This window comes from Protobothrops mucrosquamatus, unplaced genomic scaffold (genome assembly GCF_001527695.2).
Source record: "Protobothrops mucrosquamatus isolate PMUCROS unplaced genomic scaffold, P.Mucros_1.0 scaffold8, whole genome shotgun sequence".
Classification (NCBI taxonomy): domain Eukaryota; kingdom Metazoa; phylum Chordata; class Lepidosauria; order Squamata; family Viperidae; genus Protobothrops; species Protobothrops mucrosquamatus.
The window spans coordinates 2,153,063-2,176,644 of NW_015386395.1; the positions used below are offsets into that span (position 1 = coordinate 2,153,063).

The 23,582-nt window shown below is 43.1% G+C and overlaps 2 protein-coding genes across 2 annotated transcripts in view; one reads left to right on the plus strand and one right to left on the minus strand.

Annotated features, from left to right (window-relative positions):
- Positions 1-1,654, minus strand: part of PIH1D1 (PIH1 domain containing 1) — a 16,944-nt gene extending 15,290 nt beyond the window's left edge. The window contains exons 1-2 of the mRNA XM_015810338.1: positions 1,614-1,654; positions 1,008-1,117 (exon numbers count right to left, since the gene is read on the minus strand). Of these exons, the coding sequence (XP_015665824.1) occupies positions 1,008-1,091 (84 nt within the window). The 5' untranslated portion in view covers positions 1,092-1,117; positions 1,614-1,654. The remainder of the gene's footprint in view (positions 1-1,007; positions 1,118-1,613) is intronic.
- A 5,213-nt stretch (positions 1,655-6,867) lies between these two features.
- The window catches only part of ALDH16A1 (aldehyde dehydrogenase 16 family member A1), a 45,963-nt gene continuing 29,248 nt past the window's right edge, over positions 6,868-23,582 (plus strand). The window contains exons 1-10 of the mRNA XM_029283032.1: positions 6,868-7,489; positions 9,102-9,487; positions 11,973-12,075; positions 12,750-12,876; positions 14,878-15,056; positions 16,690-16,767; positions 18,955-19,139; positions 20,105-20,257; positions 21,231-21,428; positions 23,022-23,120. Of these exons, the coding sequence (XP_029138865.1) occupies positions 6,868-7,489; positions 9,102-9,487; positions 11,973-12,075; positions 12,750-12,876; positions 14,878-15,056; positions 16,690-16,767; positions 18,955-19,139; positions 20,105-20,257; positions 21,231-21,428; positions 23,022-23,120 (2,130 nt within the window). The remainder of the gene's footprint in view (positions 7,490-9,101; positions 9,488-11,972; positions 12,076-12,749; positions 12,877-14,877; positions 15,057-16,689; positions 16,768-18,954; positions 19,140-20,104; positions 20,258-21,230; positions 21,429-23,021; positions 23,121-23,582) is intronic.

The following is a 23,582-nucleotide window of genomic DNA, read 5'->3' on the forward strand; positions in this document are numbered from 1 at the left end:
GTCTTAAGGGCGCGGCGGAAGGAAGGGAGATCAGGGATCACCCTGATCTCTGGGGGTAGTTCATTCCAGAGGGTGGGAGCTCCCACAGAGAAGGCCCTCCCCCTTGGGGTCGCCAGCCGGCACTGTCTGGCCGACGGTACCCTGAGGAGACCCACTCTGTGGGAGCGTACAGGTCGATGGGGGGTAATCTGCGGCAGGATTACTACTGTGTGTCTGGAATTAACTATAGATGTATAATTTAATTTAAAACCATAGTTCTATCAAATTTCTGACAGCAGTGAAAGCAATAGTCTTGAACAAGAAATAAAGACGTCCTTCCAAAAATTATTTCTGACAGAGCCGCATTGCCTTATCTATATACCTGTTCAGATGGTTCAAAGGCAGCCCCCTCCCCCCCCCATTGGCTGTCTGTCAAAAGAAGTGGATAGTTGCAATATTTATGGCCCCGGAGACCACCTATGGCTTCCATAAGTACTTTCTGGAGCTCCTAATCTCCTCTGACTTGGATTGTTCAAAAATGATGGTGTGATCTTCTTCTGAAGAGGGGGAAAAAAGTAAAAAATGTCATATGAACTATAAAATAGGAACGCCAAAGCCAAAAAGCCTCCTAAACTTCCTACAATGCCAGCCACACCCGCTCTTCAGCCTTCAACCACCCAAAAACATGAAATTAAAAAGTCATTATTTCAATTTAATGTGACAAGAGGGAAGAAATAACTGGGCACATAAGGAGGAAGCATATTAAAGTGGATGGATTTAGTTTATGGGAATATTAAATGTTTTATTAAATCAAGAGGTGGGGGGGCTTTTTTGTTCTAGCATGAACTCTTTGCCTTGCTCCCTTCTGGATCAGGCTCTTTGTTCTTGCTCCCTTCTAGATCAGGCTCTCCCTGAGGCTGAATTCCTTCTATAACCTCATTCTGCTATCTTATCGCAGGAGTACTGCTTCTGTTGCAAAAAAACCCCAACATTTTTCTTAAATTTGAGAGAAACTGCCTTCAACACACCTGAAGCAGAAGGCGATTGAATTCCTCTTCCTCATCTTCTTGTAGCTCAGCCGATAACAAGGACTTATCTGTAACTGATGTCATGCTGAAACTGGTGGGCCCAATAGAGTCTACAAAATGAAGCAAAGGTTAAGAACCAAAATTTAGAAGAAAAGAGACAGACCGATTATATCAGATTTTCCTATTTTGGATCTGTCAAGATGTGTTGGACTATTAGAACCATAGTACTGCAAAAATAGTGGTGTTGCTATCCAAATTTAATAGGCCACTCAAACGGTATCAGATTGGAAAAAAATTGCATTGAGCCCTTGGGTCAGGAAGAAAATTGCCTAAAAGGTAGAGGCTGAAAGACAATTGATTATTGTACATTGCTTATGCATGTTCTTCAAACCTTCGAAAGATGCAGCAGAGGAAAGTCTATTAGGGTGGACTCCCAAGAAAAAGCCATTGCTTATCCATCCTTCCCTTCTCATGAACTGAGAAGTCTAGAACACAACCGCCATGTTTTCTCCATGAAATAGCAGCAGAGTAACAAGGCAGAGTCAGTCTAGTGGAATGATTAAGAGATCAGGCCAGAAACCCGAAGACAGAGAGTTCTAATCTTACCTTGTGCACGAAGCCAGCTGGGTGATGTTGGGCCAGTCACTTTCTCTCAGCCCTAGGAAGGAAGCAATGGCAAACTACTTTTGCAAAACTTTGCCAAGAAAACTCCAGGGACTTGTCCAGGCAGTCTCCGAGAACTGGACAAACTGAAAGGGGGAAAAAAGGCAGAAATGCTGAAAGTTTTGACAAACATTAGGGAAGATAACAAAGAGGTTTAGAACCCCTTAAAGAATAATAAAAGGATAAATGATATATTTTTGTTTTTAAGATAGCACAAGGCCCTTTTTTACTTCTGCTACTTAAGACCAATGCAGCCACCTCATAGAAAAGTACCAAAATAACATTATAACTACAATTGCAGTCCATATAAGAAAGCCATAGAAGATCCAGGCATATTAAACTGGTAGACTCCTTGTACCACCCAAGCCAGGCCTCAACTGATAGCAATGGCAATAGCATTATATACCATTTCATAGTGCTTAACAGCCGTCTCTAAGTAGTCTACAGAGTCAGCATATTGCCCCCAACAATCTGAGTCCTCATGAATCAACCTTGAGCCAGTCAGGATTGAACTCCTAACAGTGGGCAGAATTAGCCTACCATACTGCATTCTAACTACTGTACCACCACAATTGTTCTGATTCTATTGGCCTTGTTTTTTAAGTCCATTATGTATGGCATTAACCTCCCTCTTCCCTCCAAGAAAATAAGAAAAATCAGTTTTCTTTCTTCAGTCTTATAATGCAGTGTAGACTCGAATAAACAATTAGCCAATAATTCCCTAGCAACCTAAATAAATAGAAGAAAAACTCCATTATAATCTGGCTATACTCTAACAGATTACTTTTGCTGCTGCTACCTGTTTTGCTACAAACTCCATTCTTAGTTTGGCTTTTACCAACCCACCTTTTACTGAGACTAAAGCAGTAAAATCTTACAATCCATATTAGTTGTTAGCTCAACCTCACTGAACTTAAAGCAACTGACATCCTATGGAAACGAGTACAGGCAAGTCTCAATTAGTGCACTTAATTCATCCCACAAAATGGCTGAATTGTTCAAATTTGCACTATTCGAATGATATTTCTCTGGAAAACAGGAAATCTTAAGATTCTCATTTATCCCCAAATAAGGTTAAAACAGGTATGAAAATATAGCCTCTTTGGTCTATCCCTGGTCTAGGGTGCTTAGTGTTGGCCTAGAGGAGATTGAGTTCTAGATCTTCCTTAGGCATGAAAACTGCCTGTGTGACTTTGAGCCAATCACTCTCTCAGCCCAACCCATCTCACAGGATTGTTGTTATAGAAAAAATAAGAGGAAGGAGGAGTATTAGGTATAAAGGCAAAATGAAAAATGTTCAAAAAAATTACATTCATAAGCTCCCACCCAAGTGGTTTTCTAGGACATTTTTACCTTTTTACTACTATACTCACAGTACCCCCAATATATTCATATATTGCGTTAATGTTAATATATTGGCAGACAGCAAACAGAACCTGGTATCAATTATTTAAATATAGTTTTTATTAAGGAAAAAATATGGATTAAAAATTACATAAGGAATCAGAAAAAAGAAAAAGATTTTAGAAGATCAAAGAAAAAGTGACAAAAAGTCTAGACCAGGGAAGAAAAAATATCTAAACAAGTGACTTCTGATTTTCTGTACCGCGGTTACAAACATAATTATCACCATTTTTGCCTTCCCAAATTATATATTACCAGTTCATTTTTGTCCATTTCCCCCAAAAAGTCCATGAAAGTTTTCCAGTCTTTTATAAAAAAAAGTGTGACCTAGTATCAACATGTAAATCACATTACTGTTAGGTCAAATTTTGCACTATTGGAACTCACACTAATCAAGAGCTACTTGTACAGTTGACACATACACAACTGTAATTTTATCACTTTGAAATTGTTAACTCTTAAATACAATATTGCTTTCCAGCCCACATCTAATGGAGAAGGCATAGCTCCACTCTCTAATCTTTGCTGTATTCTTTATAGAAATGGGATAAGGCAAAAGAATCCCAATCGGAAACAGCAAAAATAACAGTTAAAAAAATGCGCCGGCCCTCCACTTTTTACTCACACGCTATACAGTAAAAAATGTGCTGTGGAGAGAAATTTCCTCTGCTTTCGAGGTTTGGAGGGTTTATTAAATTATAACACGCGCACTCACACCTTGGTACCGGGCTCTAAGCAACGAATTTCACCCTCTGTTCACCGAGAGCCGGGACGGAAAGACGCACCTCCCAACTTGGAGACACTCCCCGTTCGTTACGTTGCGCGCAGCAGGGAGTTGTTTTTATAGACTTTTTAAAGACGTAGAAATTTAGAGAAGTGAGTCGTACAAGCAACGTCAAGACAAAACTCCTTGATATGAAAGGGATTAATATTTCAACGTCTATATTCATCTGGCATTGCTTTGGGGCTGGATTTTATCTCAAAATCTGATAGCTCTGCCTCCATATTACTTAACCAGGATAGCATTTTAAAGCGCGGTTTAGGAAACGAATTGGCTTAATTATGATATAAAGCAGTGCTTTTCAACCTTGGCAAATTTAAGAAGTCTAACTTTAAGAAGTCTAGCCTTCAACTAACAGAATTCCCCAGCACCCTTCCACTCTGTTGGCTGGGAAATTGTGGCAGTTGTACATATCTTCAAGTTGCCAATGTTGAAAAATACTGGTATAAAGGATTAACTAGAAGGAGGATGGATGTTTCAAGATGCAGAATATACTTGGCTTGTACATACTGTCGCAGATTTGTAAAATATTTTCTCGGCTTCAAGTTTTTTGTTGACCGGTTATGTGCCGTTAAGACGCTGTCGACGGTTAGTGACAGATAGATGGATTTTCTTCATGATGATCTGTCCCTAAACTGGGCCTTCAAGTTTCGACGGCGTATGTTTGCTTTTATTCGGAGCACATCATTTTGAAAAAAAAAACCAAGCCATCAAGCATCAATTTGGGGGGGGGGGGGAATATATGCGCTGTTTCACTAAGCTACGGTCCTCAGTAATTGTAATATTATTTTCTATCTCTATAGTCGGTATGTTCCGCCTTACGTCTCGACCCTTCTTTGCAAGTAACTAAACTCTATGGTAGTTGGGAGGCCGGAAGTGCCTCTTTATTTAAGCGGCGGGGATGCTGCTCAGTTGGAAGGTTGCTGCTTTTTGCTGTCAAGCTGGAGCAATCAAAACAAGAGTCAACGGCCGACTCCTCGGCGACGGAAAGCAGCTGCGGGACCCCTTCAGTGTACGATATCTACATCTCCATGGAGTATGGGCCGGTCCCGGAGGCGCTTGGGGTAGCCCAGGTAAGGGACTGGAAGGGATTCCTTCTCACGTCTGAGCACTTCCCCCCGCCGGCGGAGTGCGCAAGATCCAGTGAGCGTAAGAGGAACGTGATCTGTAGGCTCCGAAGGAAACTAGCTTGGATTCCCGTGTCACGCTAAACCACAGTGCTATTCGCGCTCAGCGCGGGGGAAGAACTTACTCAACAAGCCGTCATTAAGCCATTATGGTTTGCAGCGGCTGGTAGCCAAGTTTTGCAAAGGAGGGGTTCCAAAGCGAGCCCGGAGAGACGTTGCTCTATTCTGATTCCTCCCCCCAAAATACAGTCCCCAAAAGGCATTTTTTTTGACCCCACATTTTAGCTTTTCTTTGTCTCCTCCCCCACCTCCGCCTCCCACTCGCCTTTGTCCCTGACCTTCGCTCCCTCTAGGGCAGCAAGCTTCGCTCGCTGAGATCCTGCTTGGGCCTTTACTGATAACCCAGGCTCAGGACGTGTCACTGCCGCGAGTATTCGACGTAGCATGTTATTTAGGCGCTTCAAAAGACGAAGCGCTATTGGTGGACGCTCGGGCGGGTTTTGCGCCTCTTATACAACCGGCAGCACTTCTGCTTCGGTTCCCTCCACCTAGTTTTAATCGACAAACGTAGCCTCTTCCTTAGCCGAGGAAATTTGCATCGAGGAAATGTGTCTTTGTGGAGAAAATCACAACAATGAAGAGTTTTAGCCCAAGCGTTAGGACTCGTAGTAACTTCCGTGTTGTGTTCAGTATTTTGCTCTTGCTACATCGGAGTAACGCGGCTGTTTTTGGAAACTTCCGCCTGGCCGGGTTGAAACCGCGCTCCAGCATTAGCTTTAGCCTTAAACTTAGGTTTGTGGTTTAAGATGGTATGTGAATATAACCCTAGCCCACAATTGGGACTATAATCACTGGATTTAACCTTAAATCTGTAAATCAGCATTGTCCGAAAGCTTCGGTACCTGAACAAACCAAACTTCAACAAAGCAGGACGAGCGTTTCTTGCAAACAAACTATGTGAATGTGAGGCTCTCCGGAGCAATCGAGCGGCAGCGGCGGGGGGGGGGGGGGACGGGAAATGTGGGAGTGTGTGAAAGAAACTTTTCCCGGCGTTAGACCAATGTCAGCCCCGCTTCGCCACCTCTGAAGTTTATGACGAATTCGATCGCCTCCGAATTTCCAATCGCTAATATTAGGGACTTCACTTTGCTGGCGGTCCCTTTCGGTAGAGAAATCCGGAATAACTACTGCGATTCAGTCCAGGGTAAACGCCTCCTGCGTGACCTCTCTTTAAAACAGAACCGGATTTAGATTCAACTGGGGAGAGACGCGGTGCAAAAATCAGGAGTAGAAGGAAAAACCAGCCCAAAACGTGAGAACCGCTTTGACTCCCGAGTTCCCAGGGAGGTAACAGTTTCCGCGGGTGGGGGTACAAAGCAACCCCCCCCATCGCGCCGGCGCAGACGGCTCCCGAGTCCCGATTTAAATCAGGTTCATATGCATACCACGGGCTCGTTGGCCAATAGTTGCGTACTAAGTCCCACCTCGGGTTACGTGCTACCGCGGAGGTACCCGCCCCTCTTACTCCGCCTCGCTCGGTCTTCTGGGTTAGGGAGGGGGGGGGTATATCCCGGCGTGCACCGGGATTGGATTTTTAATTAAATCGAGGTGGCAGATCCTTTTCCCCCCTTTCCTTTGATTTGATCCTTCTGCTCCTTGCCACCCACCCCGCTTCCTCTCCTGTCCCGGGATGTCCTCGCCTTCACCCTCTTCCTTCCTGGGCCCGAGGTCGACGGATCGCCCTAAAGTGCCTCGAACTCGGGCGGCCACTTGGAGTCACGGGGAGACCCTGGATTTCCTCGCCTTGTGGGGCGAGGAATCCATCCAGGCGCAGCTCAACCGGTGCCACCGGAATGCCGACGTCTACCAGTGGATCTCGGAGCGCATGGCCGAGAAGGGCTATTTCCGCGACGAGGATCAATGCCGGACGAAAGGCAAAGACCTCAAGAAAAGTTACAAGCAAGCCAAGCTGCAAGACGGCATTGCTCGCCAGCGCTGCCGCTTCTTTCACGAACTCGACGCCATCCTGGGCGGCGGCGAGGACAGTGCCCGTGGCAGGGACGGCGCTCCGTGGTGCCAGGTGGTCGTCAAGGAGGAAAGCGATCCGGAGCTCGATCCGGATGTGCAGCACCCGGAGGACGAGTACGCCTGGACTCAGGCCTCCGTCACCGACGGCAGCGATCTGGAGCCGCCCGGCGAGACTGCCGGCGCCCCCGCCTGTTCGTCGTCTTCTTCTCAAACGGCTGTCGGGGGCGTGATCTGTGCGGAGCCCTCGATCCTCCACCATCAGTTGGCCGGTGGCGTGATCAAGGAGAAGAGCCCCTCGCGGGAAGAGGCCGACCCCCGCGGGGGAGGCAAGGCAGCAGATGGGGCTTACCTCTACCCTGCTCAGGAAAAGTCTCCAGGGGAGATCCCTGGCAGATCCAGGATGGTGGAGGAGCCTCTGCTTCAGCAGGAGACCCCGGGACATCTGGACACCCCCTGGAGAACCGGGGTAAAGCGGAGAGGTGAGTCGAAAAGGGAGCAGTACAATCCGGGGTATGGGGGAGAGGGAAACCGGGTTTATCCAGACATCAGAAAATGAATGGATTTCGGGATCATCAACTCCTTCATCTCTGATCTCCTTACTTAGAAATAAAGTCCCCTTGAGTTCAGTGGAACTTATTCCCCTAGATGTGAGCTTAGAATTGGAACCTACTACCTCAATTTCCTGATCTGCTCAGATTCGTATCTCCAATTTCCAACAAGTGCTGGTTTGCTGGGTTTCCCAGTTAAAAGTTTCAGATACTCAGTGTCAGAGATAAACAAGCGAATTGCTATTTAAAAGCCTGACTGAACTGTTTTACCATTACTTTTCTCATGTTTGGGCTAGAATACTAACAATGTCTTCTCTTGGGTCTGATTTGTAGTTGACTGAATGGCCAAATAGTTAGATGGTTTATTCCCCTTAAGAGAAGTCATCTAGTCCAACCCCCTGCTCAGGCAGGAAACCCTACACCATTTCAGACAAATGGCTGTCCAGTCTCTTCTTAAAAACTTCCAGTGTTGGCGCATTCACTGCTTCTGGAGGAAGGTTGTTCCACTGATTAATTGTTCTGTCAGGAAACTTCTCTCCTTGCTTAGTTTCCACCCGTTGCTCCTTGTCCTGCCTTCAGGCGCTTTGGAGAATAGCTTGACTCCCTCTTCTTTGTGGCAGCCCCTGAGATACTGGAACACTGTTATCATGTCCCCCCTCGTCCTTCTCTTCATTAAAGTAGACATACCCAATTCCAGCAACCGTTCCTTATGTTTGTTGTCCATTGAATTTTAATATTCCATGTTTAATATTTTATGGTGCAATGTTAGGACCAACAGGAAAGGATAATAGGAACTGATACAGGTAGTCCTTGACTTAACTACAGTTCGCTTAGTGACCTTTCGAAGTTACAGCAGCATTGAAAAAGTGACTTATGACCATTTTTCATACTTATGACTGATACAGCATCCCCATGTGATCACGTGATCAAAATTCAGGTGCGTGGCAACTGGCTCACACTTATGACGGTTGCAATGTCCCGGGATCATGTGATCACCTTTTGCAACCTTCTAACAAGCAAAGTCAATGGGGAAACCTGATTCACATAACATCCGTGTAATTAATTGAACAACTGCAGTGATTCACTTAACAAACATGACAAGAAAAGTCATAATATGGGACAAAACTTGCTTAAAAAATGTCTCACTTAGCAAGATAAATTTTGGGCTCAATTGTGGTCATAAGTTGAGGACTACCTGTACTTAAATTCAGTGTCCTTTTTCTATTGCTTTTTTCCAATGATACTCCCTTCTGTATTGTTTTTTTTTTTTGCCCGACATTTAATATTCACTGAATTATATGGGTTTTAGGGATATTTTTTTCTCTTTTGATGTTTCTACATCAGAGTTTCTTATGGATGTTACTATCTCCCCTCTTGATTCTTTGAATCTCCCTTTGTCTATTTGAATGATGAAAGAACATGCTGTTTTATTGGTGTATGTATGTCAGAGGCTGGTTCTCATGTCTGGAGAGCTCTGGTGACATAGCTTTGGTCTTCATCTCTGCCACTCCAGTAATATCATCTCATTCCTCCCTGCCACCAGCTTTTTCCAGGCCACGGAGTCTGCTGAGCACCCGAGAGAAGTTGGCTCAGCTCCGGAACAGGCGGAAGAGACCCTGGGATGACAAATTTGACGAGTTGGTGCGGGATATCCGGACACATTTCAGAGAGAGAGAAAAGCTATTTCAAGGGCTGTGGGAAGAAGAGAAAGCCCAACGGGAGAAGGACCGGCAACTTTGGAGAGCTGAGATGGCTTGGATTCGGCAAATGTGGACCAAGAGCCAGAAGGAGAAGGAAGCAGGGGAAGAAGATAAGGAGATGAATGGGCCTGGGCATGTAAAGGAAGAGAATCGAAATAGAGATGTCTGCAAAGACTCTGAGGAGGGATCTTGTATAGAGACCCGGGTTCAGGAACCTCTGCTGTTAAAGGTTGCTCGTGCTTTAGAGCAGCCTTTCGTATCTCATTAGCTTAAATCTTTTTCTGCGGAGGTTATTTGGGGGAAGGGGGGAAGAGACTATTTATTTATCCCTAAATGTCTATGGAGATTCTTAGTCATCCAGGTCATAGTTATCCCAAAGATGCTTTTTCACGAGGCAACTGGACTTGTTTTTTCTTTGAAGACGTTTTGCTTCTCATCCAAGAAGCTTCTTCAGCTCTGACTGGATGGTGGGGAATGGAAGGATTTATACTCCTTGCAGACAGCTGGTCATTTGCATTCTTTTAGAGAGTCGTTGAGGCCACTGGAGGTTTATGTGTGTCATCAGGGTCACCGGAGTGGTGCAAATGGGTGTGGAGCCTTCTTGGAACTGCTGAAAGGACTGTGTTGTAGGCTGGAGATAGATGATGGCATATCCCTCCCCTCTGTTGAGAGAGGGCTGTTCAATTTTGACATAGATGGCCTATTGGACCCCTCTTTCAAACAAATGGTCCTCTCTGTCCAAAATGTGGACTTTGCTGTCTTCGAAAGAGTGTCTTTTAAATGCAGATGGACTGCTGAATCTTGTCCTGATGGGTTTGTTCTCCCATGTTTTTCCATGTGTTTATGAAGCGGTTGTTTCCCCAATGTACAGATCTGCACATGGCTCACTGCATTGTACTGCATATACCACGTTGCTCAGTTTGTGTCTGGGACCTGGTGTTTTATCCTTGGGGTGGACAAGCTTCTGCCTTAGTGTATTCTTGGGTTTGAAGTGTGCATGTATGTTGTGTTGGCTGAAGATCCTCCTGAGCTTTTCCGATAGTCCTGCAACATATGGAATGACAATGTTGCTTCATTTATTGTTTTCTTTGTCTGTTATGGAGGAGCTCCTGCTGGGTCTTTTTGGGGATTTGATGAAGGCCCACTTGGGATAGCCAGACATTCTGAGGACTTCCTTGATATGTTTTAGTTCTTTTTCTTTCCCATCTTTGCTGGTAGGCAGACCTTCAGCTCGGTGGCATAGGGTTCTGATAACTCCCATTTTGTGCTCCAGTGGGTGGTGAGAATCAATATGTAAATATTGATCCATGTTTATGTGTGTGGGGGGAGTTTCTGTAAACTTCAGTGTTAAGGCTTCTGTCTTCCTTAATGTGTACTCCACAGTCCAGGAAGGACAGACAATTTTCCTTAACATCTTCCCGTGTGGATTTCATGTATCTGTCCACAGAGTTGATGTGTTTGGTGAACGCTTCCAATTCCTGTGTTTTGATCTTGGCCCAAGTATCGTCCACATACCTATACCTGTGAGTGGGTGGGATTCCTGTGAAGGAGTTTAGGACTTTGGTTTCTACCTTTTCTCTTTCTACCTCTAGAGATTGGCCACAATGGGAGACACAGGTGAACCCATGGCGCAGCCGTGTTTCTGTCTGTAGAAACCCTACTTATTTATCCCTACTTTATTATTTTTATAAACTCAAGAATATATATCATTTTCTTTCTCCTGTTTTTCCCATCACAACCCTGTGAGGTGGGTTGGACTGAGAGAGAGTGTTTGGATTCTGTATCCTGGCATTCAAGCCAAATTAATGCTTTTATGGCACAATCTCACACTCTCTCACCCTTCCATAGTAACCCTTACAATAGGATTAACTTCTCTCTAAAAATTATTTTAGCCTTAAAATCCTTGACAGTTTTAAGCTAGCCTTCTACAGTCGGTGTTTTTCAACCTTTAGGCTTAACAGATTGATCAATCAGTGAATATCTTTGCATAGATTTGAAAATGAATGGAACAGTACAGGTAGTTCTCGATTTATAACAGTTCATTTAGTAATCATTAAAAGTTACAACACCAGGCAGCTGTTAAGTGAGCCTCTCTACATTTTACAACTTTTTTGCCATAGTTGTTAAGTGAAACATGCCATCATTAAGCAAATTCATCCTCCCCCATTGACTGCGTGTCAGAAGCCAACTGGGGAGGTCACAAATAGTGATCGCATGACCTTGGGATGCTGCAACCATTCTAAATATGTGCTGGGTGCCAAGCAGCTGAATTTTGATTACGTGACCTTGGGGAATGCTTGTAAGCGTGAAGACTGGTTGCAAGTCCCTTTTTTCAGTGCCATTGTAACTTTGAACAGTTGCTAATGAATAGCTGTAAGTAGAGGATTAACTGAATGCCAAAAGCTGAATATTCTGATCTTTTCCTCTCGATCAGAATGGATGAGTGGGTAGGGAAACAGTGGATCTCCAGATGGGACAATAATGGATCTCCTCTTGGCCATGACTGTTGACCAGGCCTAACAAGAGTCCAGCAACTTCTTGAAGTTGTAAGTTCCTTCTCTGAAACTTGCTGTTCCCTCCTGTTTTCTGGAAAAAGTTGCTAAGTATCCATTATTGTTTGAAGAAGACGCCAGGATGTACCAAAACAGATCTAAATAGGTATAGAGTAAATTCTCCTTTCCCCTCCAACCTGACACTTCCCTCTTTTTCTTCAGTCCTGGCTGGAATTTCATGATCGTAATTTCGGACACTTTATAAGTGGCACGTGGCTGAAACCAGATGGGCGAGAGACCTGCACACTCAAGAATCCCACCACAGGTAAAGATGGTGAATGAACAAGGGAAGGTGACTTGTGGGTGTCTTCATATATTCTGCATTTCTGCTGGTTGGGGAATTAAAGTCCACCTAATTTAAACTGGCTAAGTTGAGAAACGCTGGTCTAGTGTTTTATATGCTTCTTCTCCAAAAACTCAATTTCTCTGAGGCTTGAAAAGCTATGTTCTCTGTGTTGTTTGTAATGCCACGAAAGTGTTGATAAACTGGGGCTAAAGAGATGCCGTAGGCCATTCATGTGGCCTTACTTGCTTCCAAGTCCCAAAATTGCAGTGGTTGCTGCTAATTTCTCCCTCCCCTTCATAAAAAAGGCGGACAGTATTCCTTAAAACGATAGCTAATCCTGCTTTCCAAAATTGCTAGGAAAATTTCTGAACCTTTCAATCAATCCGTGGTGGCGCAGTGGTTAGAATGCAGTATTGCAGGCTGACTTTGCCTACTGCCAGGAGTTCAATCCTGACTGGCTCAGCCTTCCATCCTTCCCAGGTCGGTAAAATGGGGACCCAGATTGTTGGGAGCAATAGGCTGACTCTATAAACCGCTCAGAGAGGGCTGTAAAGTACTGCGAAGTGGTATATAAATGCTAAGTGCTATTGTTATTTCAGGGTAGACTTTGCAGGAGGAAAAAAAAAAACCTCTTTTCCCATCCTCTCCTTTAGGGGAACCATTGGCCACCATAATCCAAGGCAACCAAGAAGATGTGAACAAAGCTGTTTGTCTTGCTAAAACAGCCTATGGAACTTGGGGCGTAATCCCCGGCCATGTTCGAGCCCGACACCTTTACAAGTAAGTGGCAGTCACAAGAGGGTAATATTGGCAACTTACAGATAGTCCTCAACTTACAACCACAATTGCGCCCCAAAGTTCTGTTGCTAAGTGAGGCAGTTGTTCAGCTTTCTTCTGTTTTTATTAGTTATAGTATAAAACACAAAAATACAAAAGCAAATAGGAAAAATAGGGGAGGGAAAAGGGAAAAGAAGAATGTAGGAAGAAGGAAGAAAAAGGAAAAAAAAGGCATTGACTTCTGTCTCCCTTTGGTGCAGTAGAATAAAGATAGTAACATCAAACCTCAACTTTTTACTTTTACATAATAGTGGAAACTAGCCATTTCTATAACAACAAGTCTAATCGATAAAACCCAAAATCAAAGTTTCATTTTTTTTTCTCCTCAAACACAACGTCCAGAAGCAGTTTTCAAGTACAGGTAGTCCTCGACTTACAATAGTTCATTTAGTGACCATTGAAAGTTACAGCAGCACTGAAAAAAGTGAATTATGACTATTTTTCACAGTTACGACCTTTGCAGCATCTCCATGATTACGTGATCAAAATTCAGACGTTTGGCAACTGGTTCATATTTATGACCGTTGCTGTGTCCCAAGGTCATGTGATCACCTCTTGCGACCTTCTGCCTAGCAAAATCAATGGGGAAGCCAGATTCAGTTAACAAGCATGTTACTAACTTATTAACTGCGGTGATTCACTTAACAACTGTGGCAAGAAAAATTGTACAATGGGGCAAAATTCACTTAACTATCTCGCTTAGCAACAGAAATTTTGGGCTCAATTGTAGTCATAAATCAAGGACTACCTGTACACTAGGCTTACTATTTTAGTTATAACAGGTCTAGCTTGGACCATCCAGAAACATCACTGTTTAATTATTTTTTTCAGGTTTCATTGGAAACCAGAGTTCTAAATGATCTTTAGTAGAATTCTCGAAATGCAGTTTCTAAGAGTGTTGAAAGAAGCTATGCCATGGTGTAGCACCTACCATATAGTTCAGTGTTTTTTCAAATTTGGCAACTTTTAAGATGTGTGGATTTCAACATCCAGAATTCCCTAGCCTAGGGGTCCCCAATCCGTGGGCCGCGGCCAATTACTGGGCCATGAACCATTCGGAACCGGACCATAGAAGTGGTGAGCGAGTGCATGCACATACTCCATTTGCACGAGTGGTGAGCATGCTCGTCCGCCACTCACGTAAATGGAGCTGCGTGTGTGCATGTGCTGGCTGGCTACTTGCGTGGAACCATTCCCCCTCCTGCTCCGCTGGTCCACAAAGCTGGAAAGGTTGAGGAACTCTGGCCTAGCCAAACAGAATTGAAGTCCACACATCTTAAAGTTGGCATAGCTGAAGATCCTCTGCCTGGGCATTCTCCAAATAAATGTATTTCATCTTCCAGAATTTTAATTAAAAACCATAGTGCCTGGGGAATTCTGGGAGTTGGAATCCATAGGCCTGGAAGTCACCTGGTTTACTAGCAGCATCTACAGGCAATTCTTGACTTATGATCATGGATTACGGTCATAAGTTGCATCTGTTGTTAAGCAAGTCACCATGTGATCGTGCCTGATTTTTAGTGGTGGGCGTTAAGCAAACACAGCGATCATTAAATGAACACTGCAGTCATTAAGTGAATCCATTGTCCGCAAAGGAAACCAGAAATAAACGCTAATTTCTGGCAAGAAAAAATGACTTGTGATCACATGATTGCAGGATAATGCAAATGGTCATAAATGTGGGCCACTTGCTGAGTGTCCAAAATGTGATTATGTGACCGTGGAGTGGGCTAATTGTCAGAAATTAAAATCTGGGTTACAAGTAGCCCTGTCGAGGTCTGTTCCTTTGAACGGTTGTAAACAACTTGTCGTAAGTCGAAGACTGCCTGTAGAAGAGTTGGTTTCTTTCTCAATGTACTATATAGCCTACTCCTCTCAGCTGGATGTGCCATGTGCAGCCATTCAGTCCAGTTGTGCTTTCTCTGAAGTTGCTTCTTCCCACAGTGTCGCCAGGATCATCCAGAAACATCAGCGGCTGCTCAGCCTTCTGGACAGTCTTGACAGTGGAAACCTGATCCGGGAAAGCCAAGAAATAGATCTCCCTTTGGTTGTCCGGCATTTCTACCACTATGCAGGGTGGGCCCAGCTGATGAAGGAACAGATGCCCAACTGGAAACCACTTGGTAAGCTGAAAAGACTGGAATCTTAGCCCGGAAAAAGGACCAGGCTCCTACTTATTCAAGTTTTCCTAGCATAAAGTTTATCCAGCCACCTCTAAGCACGGTCCACCAGATCAGGGATCTGATTGGGGAATTCTGGGAGTTGAAATCCACAAGTCTTAAAATCACCTGATTTGGAGACCCCTGCCCTAGAAGAGTGTGAAATGGTTGAAAGCTCTGTTTTAAGTTCCATGTAGTTGTTTGTTACGAGTTCACAGCAAGTTGCTTTGATCTCCTAAAAGTGCCTGAAGCTTGTAATGACCTTTTGACACTTGAAATACCACCAAAATAATCATAACAGGAACAGGGCACATTGGGAGCTTGAAATGACTTGAGTTTGACGATGCGGTGTGTCATGCATGACAATGCAGCAGTGGCCAAAGAAAGGAGGGGCTTGCTTATAAGGATTGCAACGCTTCTGAAATTAAGGACTGGGTGATATATAAAATGTCTGTACAGAAAGAGGCTTTTTTTTTTTGCATCTAACTCTATTCCTTTTGCTTTTTTGGTGTGTGAGGGAGAAGTTGGCGACACTGAATGAAGGTTACTTAGATATTACTATTGGGTGGGGAGAAATGGGCGACCTTACCTTAGTCTCCAGTCTTTGTGCTGTCCCATACTTTCTGGCAGGATGAGTACTTCCCAAAATTGTGGTTGATTCTGGCAGCTTCTTAGACTAATCCTTCATCATCAGTAATTTTGTCTTCATTTTTTTCAGTAAAAAAATAGAGAAATGTCCTTGAAATTCTTCAGCAAAGATTAGCAAAGAAAAAGAGGAGAAAATAGTTAAACATAGTAATTTATTTGGGTATGCCTATTCATTGTAATGGAATTGCCTAGGAATATTAATAACTCTTTCCATGTGATTAAAGGCTAATGGGGTCATGCAACGCGCGCGCACACACACACACACACACACACACACACGACACGGACACACACATTAATCCTTAGTGATTAGATTTGGGGTCACAGGCAAAATATGTGTATTGTCCAGCAGTAAATCGCTTTGTTTAATTACATTTGCTTTTTGTATTGTTTTCATTCTTTATTTTTTGTACTGTAAAGGCTGCAACACTTTTCTGGTACATTTGACTGACCTTTTTGCTTTTGAATATGGATGATATGCCTTGGGTTAAGTGGATGATGGTTTTTATAAGGAAGATATGAAGGATGAATATTACATAACTTTTATTGTATGATGTTACAAATTGAGTCTCATGACTAGTTATACTGTATAAAACGTATGTAATAAATAATTGAAAACTTTTAAAATTTCAATAAAGAAGTTAACTCCCTGAGTTCAACAAACCACAGTGTGCTATTCTACAAACCACAGTGTGCTATAATAATGTAGGTTCAGCTAGGAATCACCACCATATTAAAGCACTTGCTCGCTGGGGACTGTATGGAGTTCCTCTGTAAGAAATAACACCTCTAGAAAGTTTTGATCTTGGACTGCAGCCTTCCTGTACAGATCACAAAGTGCAGAACAGAAAAATTTGGCACATTTGGAGCCCCCCTAAAGAGGATTGCTGTAGATACTGAATGCAACCATGGAAACACTCAATTTCTGATGAAACCTGTCTCTCTCTAGGTATAGTTGCTATTCTTACTCCTCGAAGCTTTCCTTTGCTGACGCTGACGTGGAAGTTGTGCTCAGCCCTGGCCATGGGTATGTAAAAATGGTTCCAACTGAGTGAGTCCAAATGAGTATTGAGATCCACCCAGATGCAGAGTCGATCTGTTTTGAGTTGATCTGTTTTCTTTATCTCATGAGGTTAATCTGAGAGTAAAATTATGCAGAGAAAGAGAAACTAGAGCCCTGTCATTGGTTCTTCGGAAGAAAGTTGGGTTAGCAGTGTAGTTAAAATATATCTGTTTTTATTATTTTTCTGAGAAAATTTATATGGCTGCCCAACTCCCTCACGGTGGGTTGCAGAAGTGCAATCCCAGATACAAAACCCAATGAACTCTTTCCCCCCCACGCACCATGACAACAGTCAAACAAACCATTGGATGGGCTTCGTATTGCCTTGGGGACCCCAGGCCCACTGCAAAACCATGTCTTCAGGGCCTTTTAAAAGGGTCTCAAGGTGAGGGCCAATCCTATCTCCACAGGGAGGGAGCCACCACGGTGAAGGTCCTTCTTGGTCCCACTAGATGGACCTCTTTAACATATCTTGCCTCCCTGCTGTGCTTTTCAAGGAAATACTGTAACCTAGAATTGAGAGTCGGTTTGGTGTAGAGGTTAAAGGCATCGGGCCAGAAACCAGAAGATTGTGAGGTCAAATCTTGCCTTGGACACAAAACCAGCTGGATGATTTTAGGTCAGTCACTGTTTCTCAGACTTGAGAACAAGGCAGTGACAAACTATGTCTGAACATAGTGCCAAGAGAATTGCATGGACTTCTTAACACTCAATGTTGACTCAGGCACCATCACCAACAAACTGGAATTATAAACTGGGTACTTTGAATAGTATATGTTGTGTAGATCAGGGGTCTCCAACCCCGGGCCGCGGCACGCCAGAAACCGGTCTGCACAAACAAGCAAAGCCCCATCTGTGGGATGCAGGCAGCACACAAAACCATGCACCCTCCGGTCCGCGAAAAAACCTCTCTCCACAAAACCAGTCCCTGGTACCTAAAAGGTTGGGGACCTCTGGTGTAGATATAAAAACTCACAAAATCTATTTTTTTATTTGTTATTCATCTGTCCCCGGCTTATCATACTTGATATACATGGCTAATACCAGTCTTCTGAGCTAGGTGACACCTTGATAAGAATGCTCTTCATGGGATATTAAGAGACAAGGAACTTTCTTCCATCTGCCCTTTCAGTTCATTGGCCACCTACCCAAGACTGAACTTTGAGATGGAAAAAAGGAGTCTGGTTCCATGTTTTGCCTGCCTCAATTGTCTTTTTCAAATTGTCCTTATTTACAAATACTTTCTTGTCTTGATTCTGCTGACCCAGTACTAGATATAATCACAAGCTGAACAAGCTACAGCTTCCATTTTTTGTGAAAACCCAAAGTCTTTTTTTTTTTGTGAGACCTTCTGGTGTAATATTTTAAGAAGCCTAGATAGCTTAGGGCCTTACCAAATCTAAATCTGGCACCTCACAATTTCTGTCTTCTGTCATGAAAAAAATGGAACTCGTTGACTCCCCCTTTGTCTTCTTCAGCTTTCCCCCACCTAACATCCTTCAGTTTTCCCAAGTGACTGGGAATACAGGCAGTCCTCAACTTATGTCCACAGTTGAGCTCAAAATTTATCTTGCTAAGTGAGACATTTGCTAAGTGAGTTTTGCCCCATTTTACTACCTTTCTTGCCACAGTTGATAAGTGAATCGTAGTAGTTCTAAAGTTAGTAACATGGTTACTAAGTGAATCTGGTTTTCAGAAGGTCTCAAAAGGGAATCACATGACTCTGAGACACTATGACCATCATAAATATGAGTGGGTTGCCAACTGTCTGACTCTCATGGCTCGTGGACTTCAACTCCCAGAGTTCCTGAGCCAGCCATGCTGGCTCAGGAATTCTGAGAGTTGAAGTCCACAAGTCATAAAAGAGCCACGGTTGCCTATCCCTGACCATGGGGATGCTGCAACAGTCGTAAGTGTGAAAACTGGTCATAAGTCATTTCTTACAGTGATGTTGTAACATTGAACAGTCACCAAATGAACTGTTGTAAGTCAAGGCCTTCCTGCGATAGGAGTTGCAGTCCAACGTATTTGGAGGCCACTGCATATCAGATAGGAGAAAAGAATATAGGGAATATATATTTCTCTAGCTTTTTTACCTGCCTTTTCTCTTCTTTTCCATCCCTAACTCTCTACTGCGTGCTTTGCCAACAGGAAACACGGTGATCTTAAAGCCAGCCAGCAATACCGGGCTGGCTGCCCTGTTCTTAGCCGAGGCCTGTGCCCAAGCTGGGCTCCCCTCAGGAGTCTTCAATGTCATCACTGGCAATCAGGAGCTGGGAGAAGCCTTGGCACTCAACCCAAGCATTGGCAAAGTGGCCTTTGCTGGAACTGCCAAGGTAAAGCCCATCTGTCTCCATTCAGGCACTTAGGAAGAGGCTCAGAAGGGAAAATCAGGTTTTTTTGCCAGTCTTGAGGGTAATATATTTGGTATATAGGTTAAGCCCAAAGGTGCTTTTTCAGGAGGCAACTGGACTTTCTTGTTTTTTCTTTGAAGACGTTTCACGTCTCATCCAAGAAGCTTCTTCAGCTCTGACCGGATGGTGGGCAATGGAAGGATTTATACTCCTTGCAGACAGCTGGTCATTTGCTTTCTTTTGGAGAGTTGTTGAGGCCACTTGGAGCTTTGTTTGTTCATCCTTAGGGTCACCTCAGTAGTGCAAGTGGGTGTGGAGCCTTCTTGGGACACTTATTTATAATGGTGGTTTTCTCCAATTTGGACGGCCTCCAATTATATATGGGCTTCAACTCCCTAAATTTTCAGTAGTGAGGTGGTTATGTTGGCTAGAGTAATCTGGGACTTGAAGTTCATTTACCAGAAAATGCTCAGGAAGGCTGAGCATTTTTCACTATATAAGGCTAAGCTGTCTTTGCTTTCCTGATTTCCTGTATTTCTGTTAAATTTACAAAAGAAGAAATGAGGGGATTCACCCACTGGATTTTGTGCAGCGATGATACACAAATTCTGACTTTTCTCCTATCTGGTTTGAATTGTCTAGTCCAGGGATAGGCAACCTTGGCTCTTTTATGACTCGTGGACTTCAACTTCAACATGCTGGCTCAGGAATTCTGGGAGTTGAAGTCCACGAGTCATAAAAGAGCCAAGGTTGCCTATCCTTGATATAGTGCAAGACCTTCAGTCTCCTACTTACTCCAAGATCAGTGACATGTCCATTCTTCCTTGTTCCAACTAGCACAAGAATTTGACATGGGGAATGGGACTTTGGGCTGGTGTGGGAGGGATGGTCGGTGGCCATTTTGAATACGATTCGGTGGTGTGATGGGGAATGTGTCGTTGGTACAGGTGGGCCGTTGTCTGCGTCAAGCCACAGCTGGCAGTAGCAAGAAGCTTTGTCTCCAACTTGGGGGGAAGTTGCCCTTCATTGTCTTTGACTCAGCTGACTTGGATAGTGCCGTTGATGCAGTGGCGGATGGCATCTCGTTGAACCAAGGACAGGTATGCTTTTACCAAAGATAGTATTGGATGAAGAAGAGACTTGGGGAATGGTTGTTTCTTAACATTTATTTCCCTCTTTTTCAGGCTGCTGGTTGCTCATCCAACCACTGCAAAAGAGGGAAATATTTAAAAAAAACTCCATTCTTCATATTTCTTCTTTGGCAGAGTATGAGATTTTAACTTTATGATATAGTAAATCTTTGTCCAGAATTTTCTGAAAATTTTGGCACACGTATATAAAACTTTGGATGTGCACATTAGCTGCCCCATTCAGTTGCACCTATTTAGCCAATCACAGCTGTGTTTATTTTTTTGTGCTCACACTGTTTAAGACGTTTATTTAATGTTACATTAATTAGTTTCTAAAAATAGATAGGAACTAGACGTATAATTAAAAGATCAAGTAAGAACACAGCAATTTTAAAAATAAATTAATGACTCCTACTGTTAAAACTTCAACATTTTTCCAGTTAGCAGAAAGAAAACAAAGAAAGGGCAGAGATACTTGAAAAAGATCTCTCTGGCATTAACTCCAAGCTTGTCTGCAAAGATAGCAAGACATTAAAACCTGGCCAATCTCGAATAGTTGGAAATAGTCTGCTTCCCAGGCATACGGGATTTTGTAGGTCATATCTAACCCTTTGAATGGTGTCAGAAATAGACAATAATACCAGAATTCTGCATTGATCCAGTCAGGGTTTGCTTAGCTATAGTTTATGGAATAAACTGCAGTATTCATCCAATACAACACACAAAAGCTAAGCAAATTCCAAACGTTTCCAAAATGGGAGAAGAATCAATGTGAGAATCATATTATTTTTGTAATTGTTATCCACACATTCTAAGTTAAACATTTTTTAATGAATCAGGCAGTGAGTTTTATTCTTACTCTGGCAGAATCGTGGCTGCAAAATCCTGCAGCCAAGGGTTGAATTAATTAACCCTGTGGGTGGCTTTTCCTTCCCCTTCTCAGGTCCACAGTGCTGGGGCTCAGCTGTTCCTTCAGGAATCCATTGCCAAAGACTTTATTCAACGCCTGAAGCACCGAATGGGGCGGCTTTACGTAGGAGACTCTCTGGACAAAATCACAGATGTGGGACCGTTGGCCAGTGAGGAACAGCGAAATGTTATTGAGAGCCTGGTGGAAGAAGCTCGGGCTGAGGGAGCTGAGGTAAATGGGAAGAAGTCATGCCAGGCAGTTCGGTCTTATGGCCAACCCCTGCCCCCCGCACAATTGATTTTTACATTTTTAATATTTAAATCATTAAAATTATTGATTATTTAAATTATTAAAAGTACTTAATTCACATTTTTAATATTTCAGTTGAATAGCATTAAACTTGGCTTCAGGAAAACCAGCTTTTTATGTGTAATAAAAATACCTTTAGGGAATAAATTTATTGATGTGTATTTGATGGAAAAGTCATCTCACACATAGTTGATGGTAATGTCTTTAAAAAATGAGGAGTCCATTTCTGTAAATGGTATTAGATACGGAATTTATTCCAGAGCCAAATCACATTGCTCATAAAGATGTAAATAGAAATAAGCCTAGTGTTGTGTAAAAACATTGTAAAACATGTCTGTGAAACATCTGTTGTGATTTGTGAAAATCATGGCCTTTTGTTTCTTTGCCAGTTGTTAAGGTACTGGCAGGAAGGAAGGAAAATGTAAGACTGAAGATTTCAGCTTAAAAGCATTTGTAGCAGGGAGGAAATATTTCAGTAGACATTTCTAGAAAGAGCTGGGCTTTATTTGTTTGATTCCAGAGTTGATCAAGAATAATGATTTCTCTAAAAAAAATATTTAAAAAAAAAAGAATAATGATTTCTTTATTGATCAGGACCATCTTCTCTATCCTGGCATCCTTCAAACAAGATTGTTGCAGGATGTTTCCCTTTCTCTGTTAGCCAGGAAAGGATGGGGAAGATTACTGCATTTGGAGTAGTTATGTTACTTAGATCCAGCTAGTTCAGTGTTTCTCAACCTCAACAACTTTACGATTTGTGGACTTCAAGTCCCAGAATTCCTCAGCCAGCATGCTGGCTGGAGAATTCTGGGAGTTGAAGTCCACACATCTTAAAATTGCTGAAGTTGAGAAACACTGAGCTAGTTTCTATCCTCAACAACCTGAATGTAGCGTTTAATGGGGTCTATTTTCAAGGTTCTTTTTGTTTGTAACTTTGTGTGTGTGGTTTTTTTAACCCCACTAATTTTCAAAGTGTTTAATTTGTTTGAGAAGTCCTTGGTGCTTTCTGAGCTTCGTTGTTTTCTTGCAGACATTTTATTACCCAACTAGGTAACATCATCATTGCACTAGTTGGATAATGAAACGTCTGCAAGAAAACAACCGAGCTCAGAGGGATTTAGATTTAGATTTTTAGATTTTATTAAATTTATACCCCGCCCTTCTCCCGGAGGACTCAGGGCGGCTTACAGCCAGTTTAAAACAATGATACAATACAATACAAAATTTAAAAATGATTAAAAATAAATATTCAAATTTGGCCGCTTCTACTAAAAATTTGATTAAAACCAATTTAAAATACCCCTAGGCCAGTCCTGCCCGCTGAAATAACCAGNGGTGGGAGGTAATCGGCCGGTGGGAGGGAGCACAAGAACCCCAGAGTTCAACCCTGAACTAGAAGCATAGCAGAGAAAGGGACCGTATAGGTACTGAACCCAACCCCCTGCTCTGTATAGGAATCCAGATTAGGAATTCTGTGACTGTCAACATAATTCAAAAGTAATTATTGTTTTTTAGGTTTTCCAGGCCTGGGCATCCCTCCCATCAAGTCCATTGTTTTACCCTCCAACCTTAATCACTGGCGTGTATCCGACCTCCCGTTGCTTCCGGGAAGAGGTAGGAGGCGATGAGAAAGCATTTCTGATATCTGACTTAGTCACTAGAAATTAATGCTGGTAATAAATGGAATAAGAGAGCCAGTTGGGTCCAGTAGTTAAGGCTCTAGGCCAGAAACCGGGAGACTGTGAGTTCTAATCCTGCCTTGGGCATGAAAGCCAGCTGAGTGCCTTTGGGCCAGTCACTTCTTAGCCCAGTCCACCTCACAGGGTTCTCCTTGTGATAAAAATAATAAAGGTGAGATAGATAGATAGATGGATGGATGGATGGATGGATGGACGGACGGACGGACGGACGGACGGACGGACGAAGGAAGGAAGGAAAGAGAAAGAAAGAAAGAAAGAAAGAAAGAAAGAAAGAAAGAAAGAAAGAAAGAAAGAAAGAAAGAAAGAAAAAACAGCACTGAGCCAATGCAAGGAACTGTTTCCTCTTCAGGTAACCATGTCTGGCCATATGGTAGAT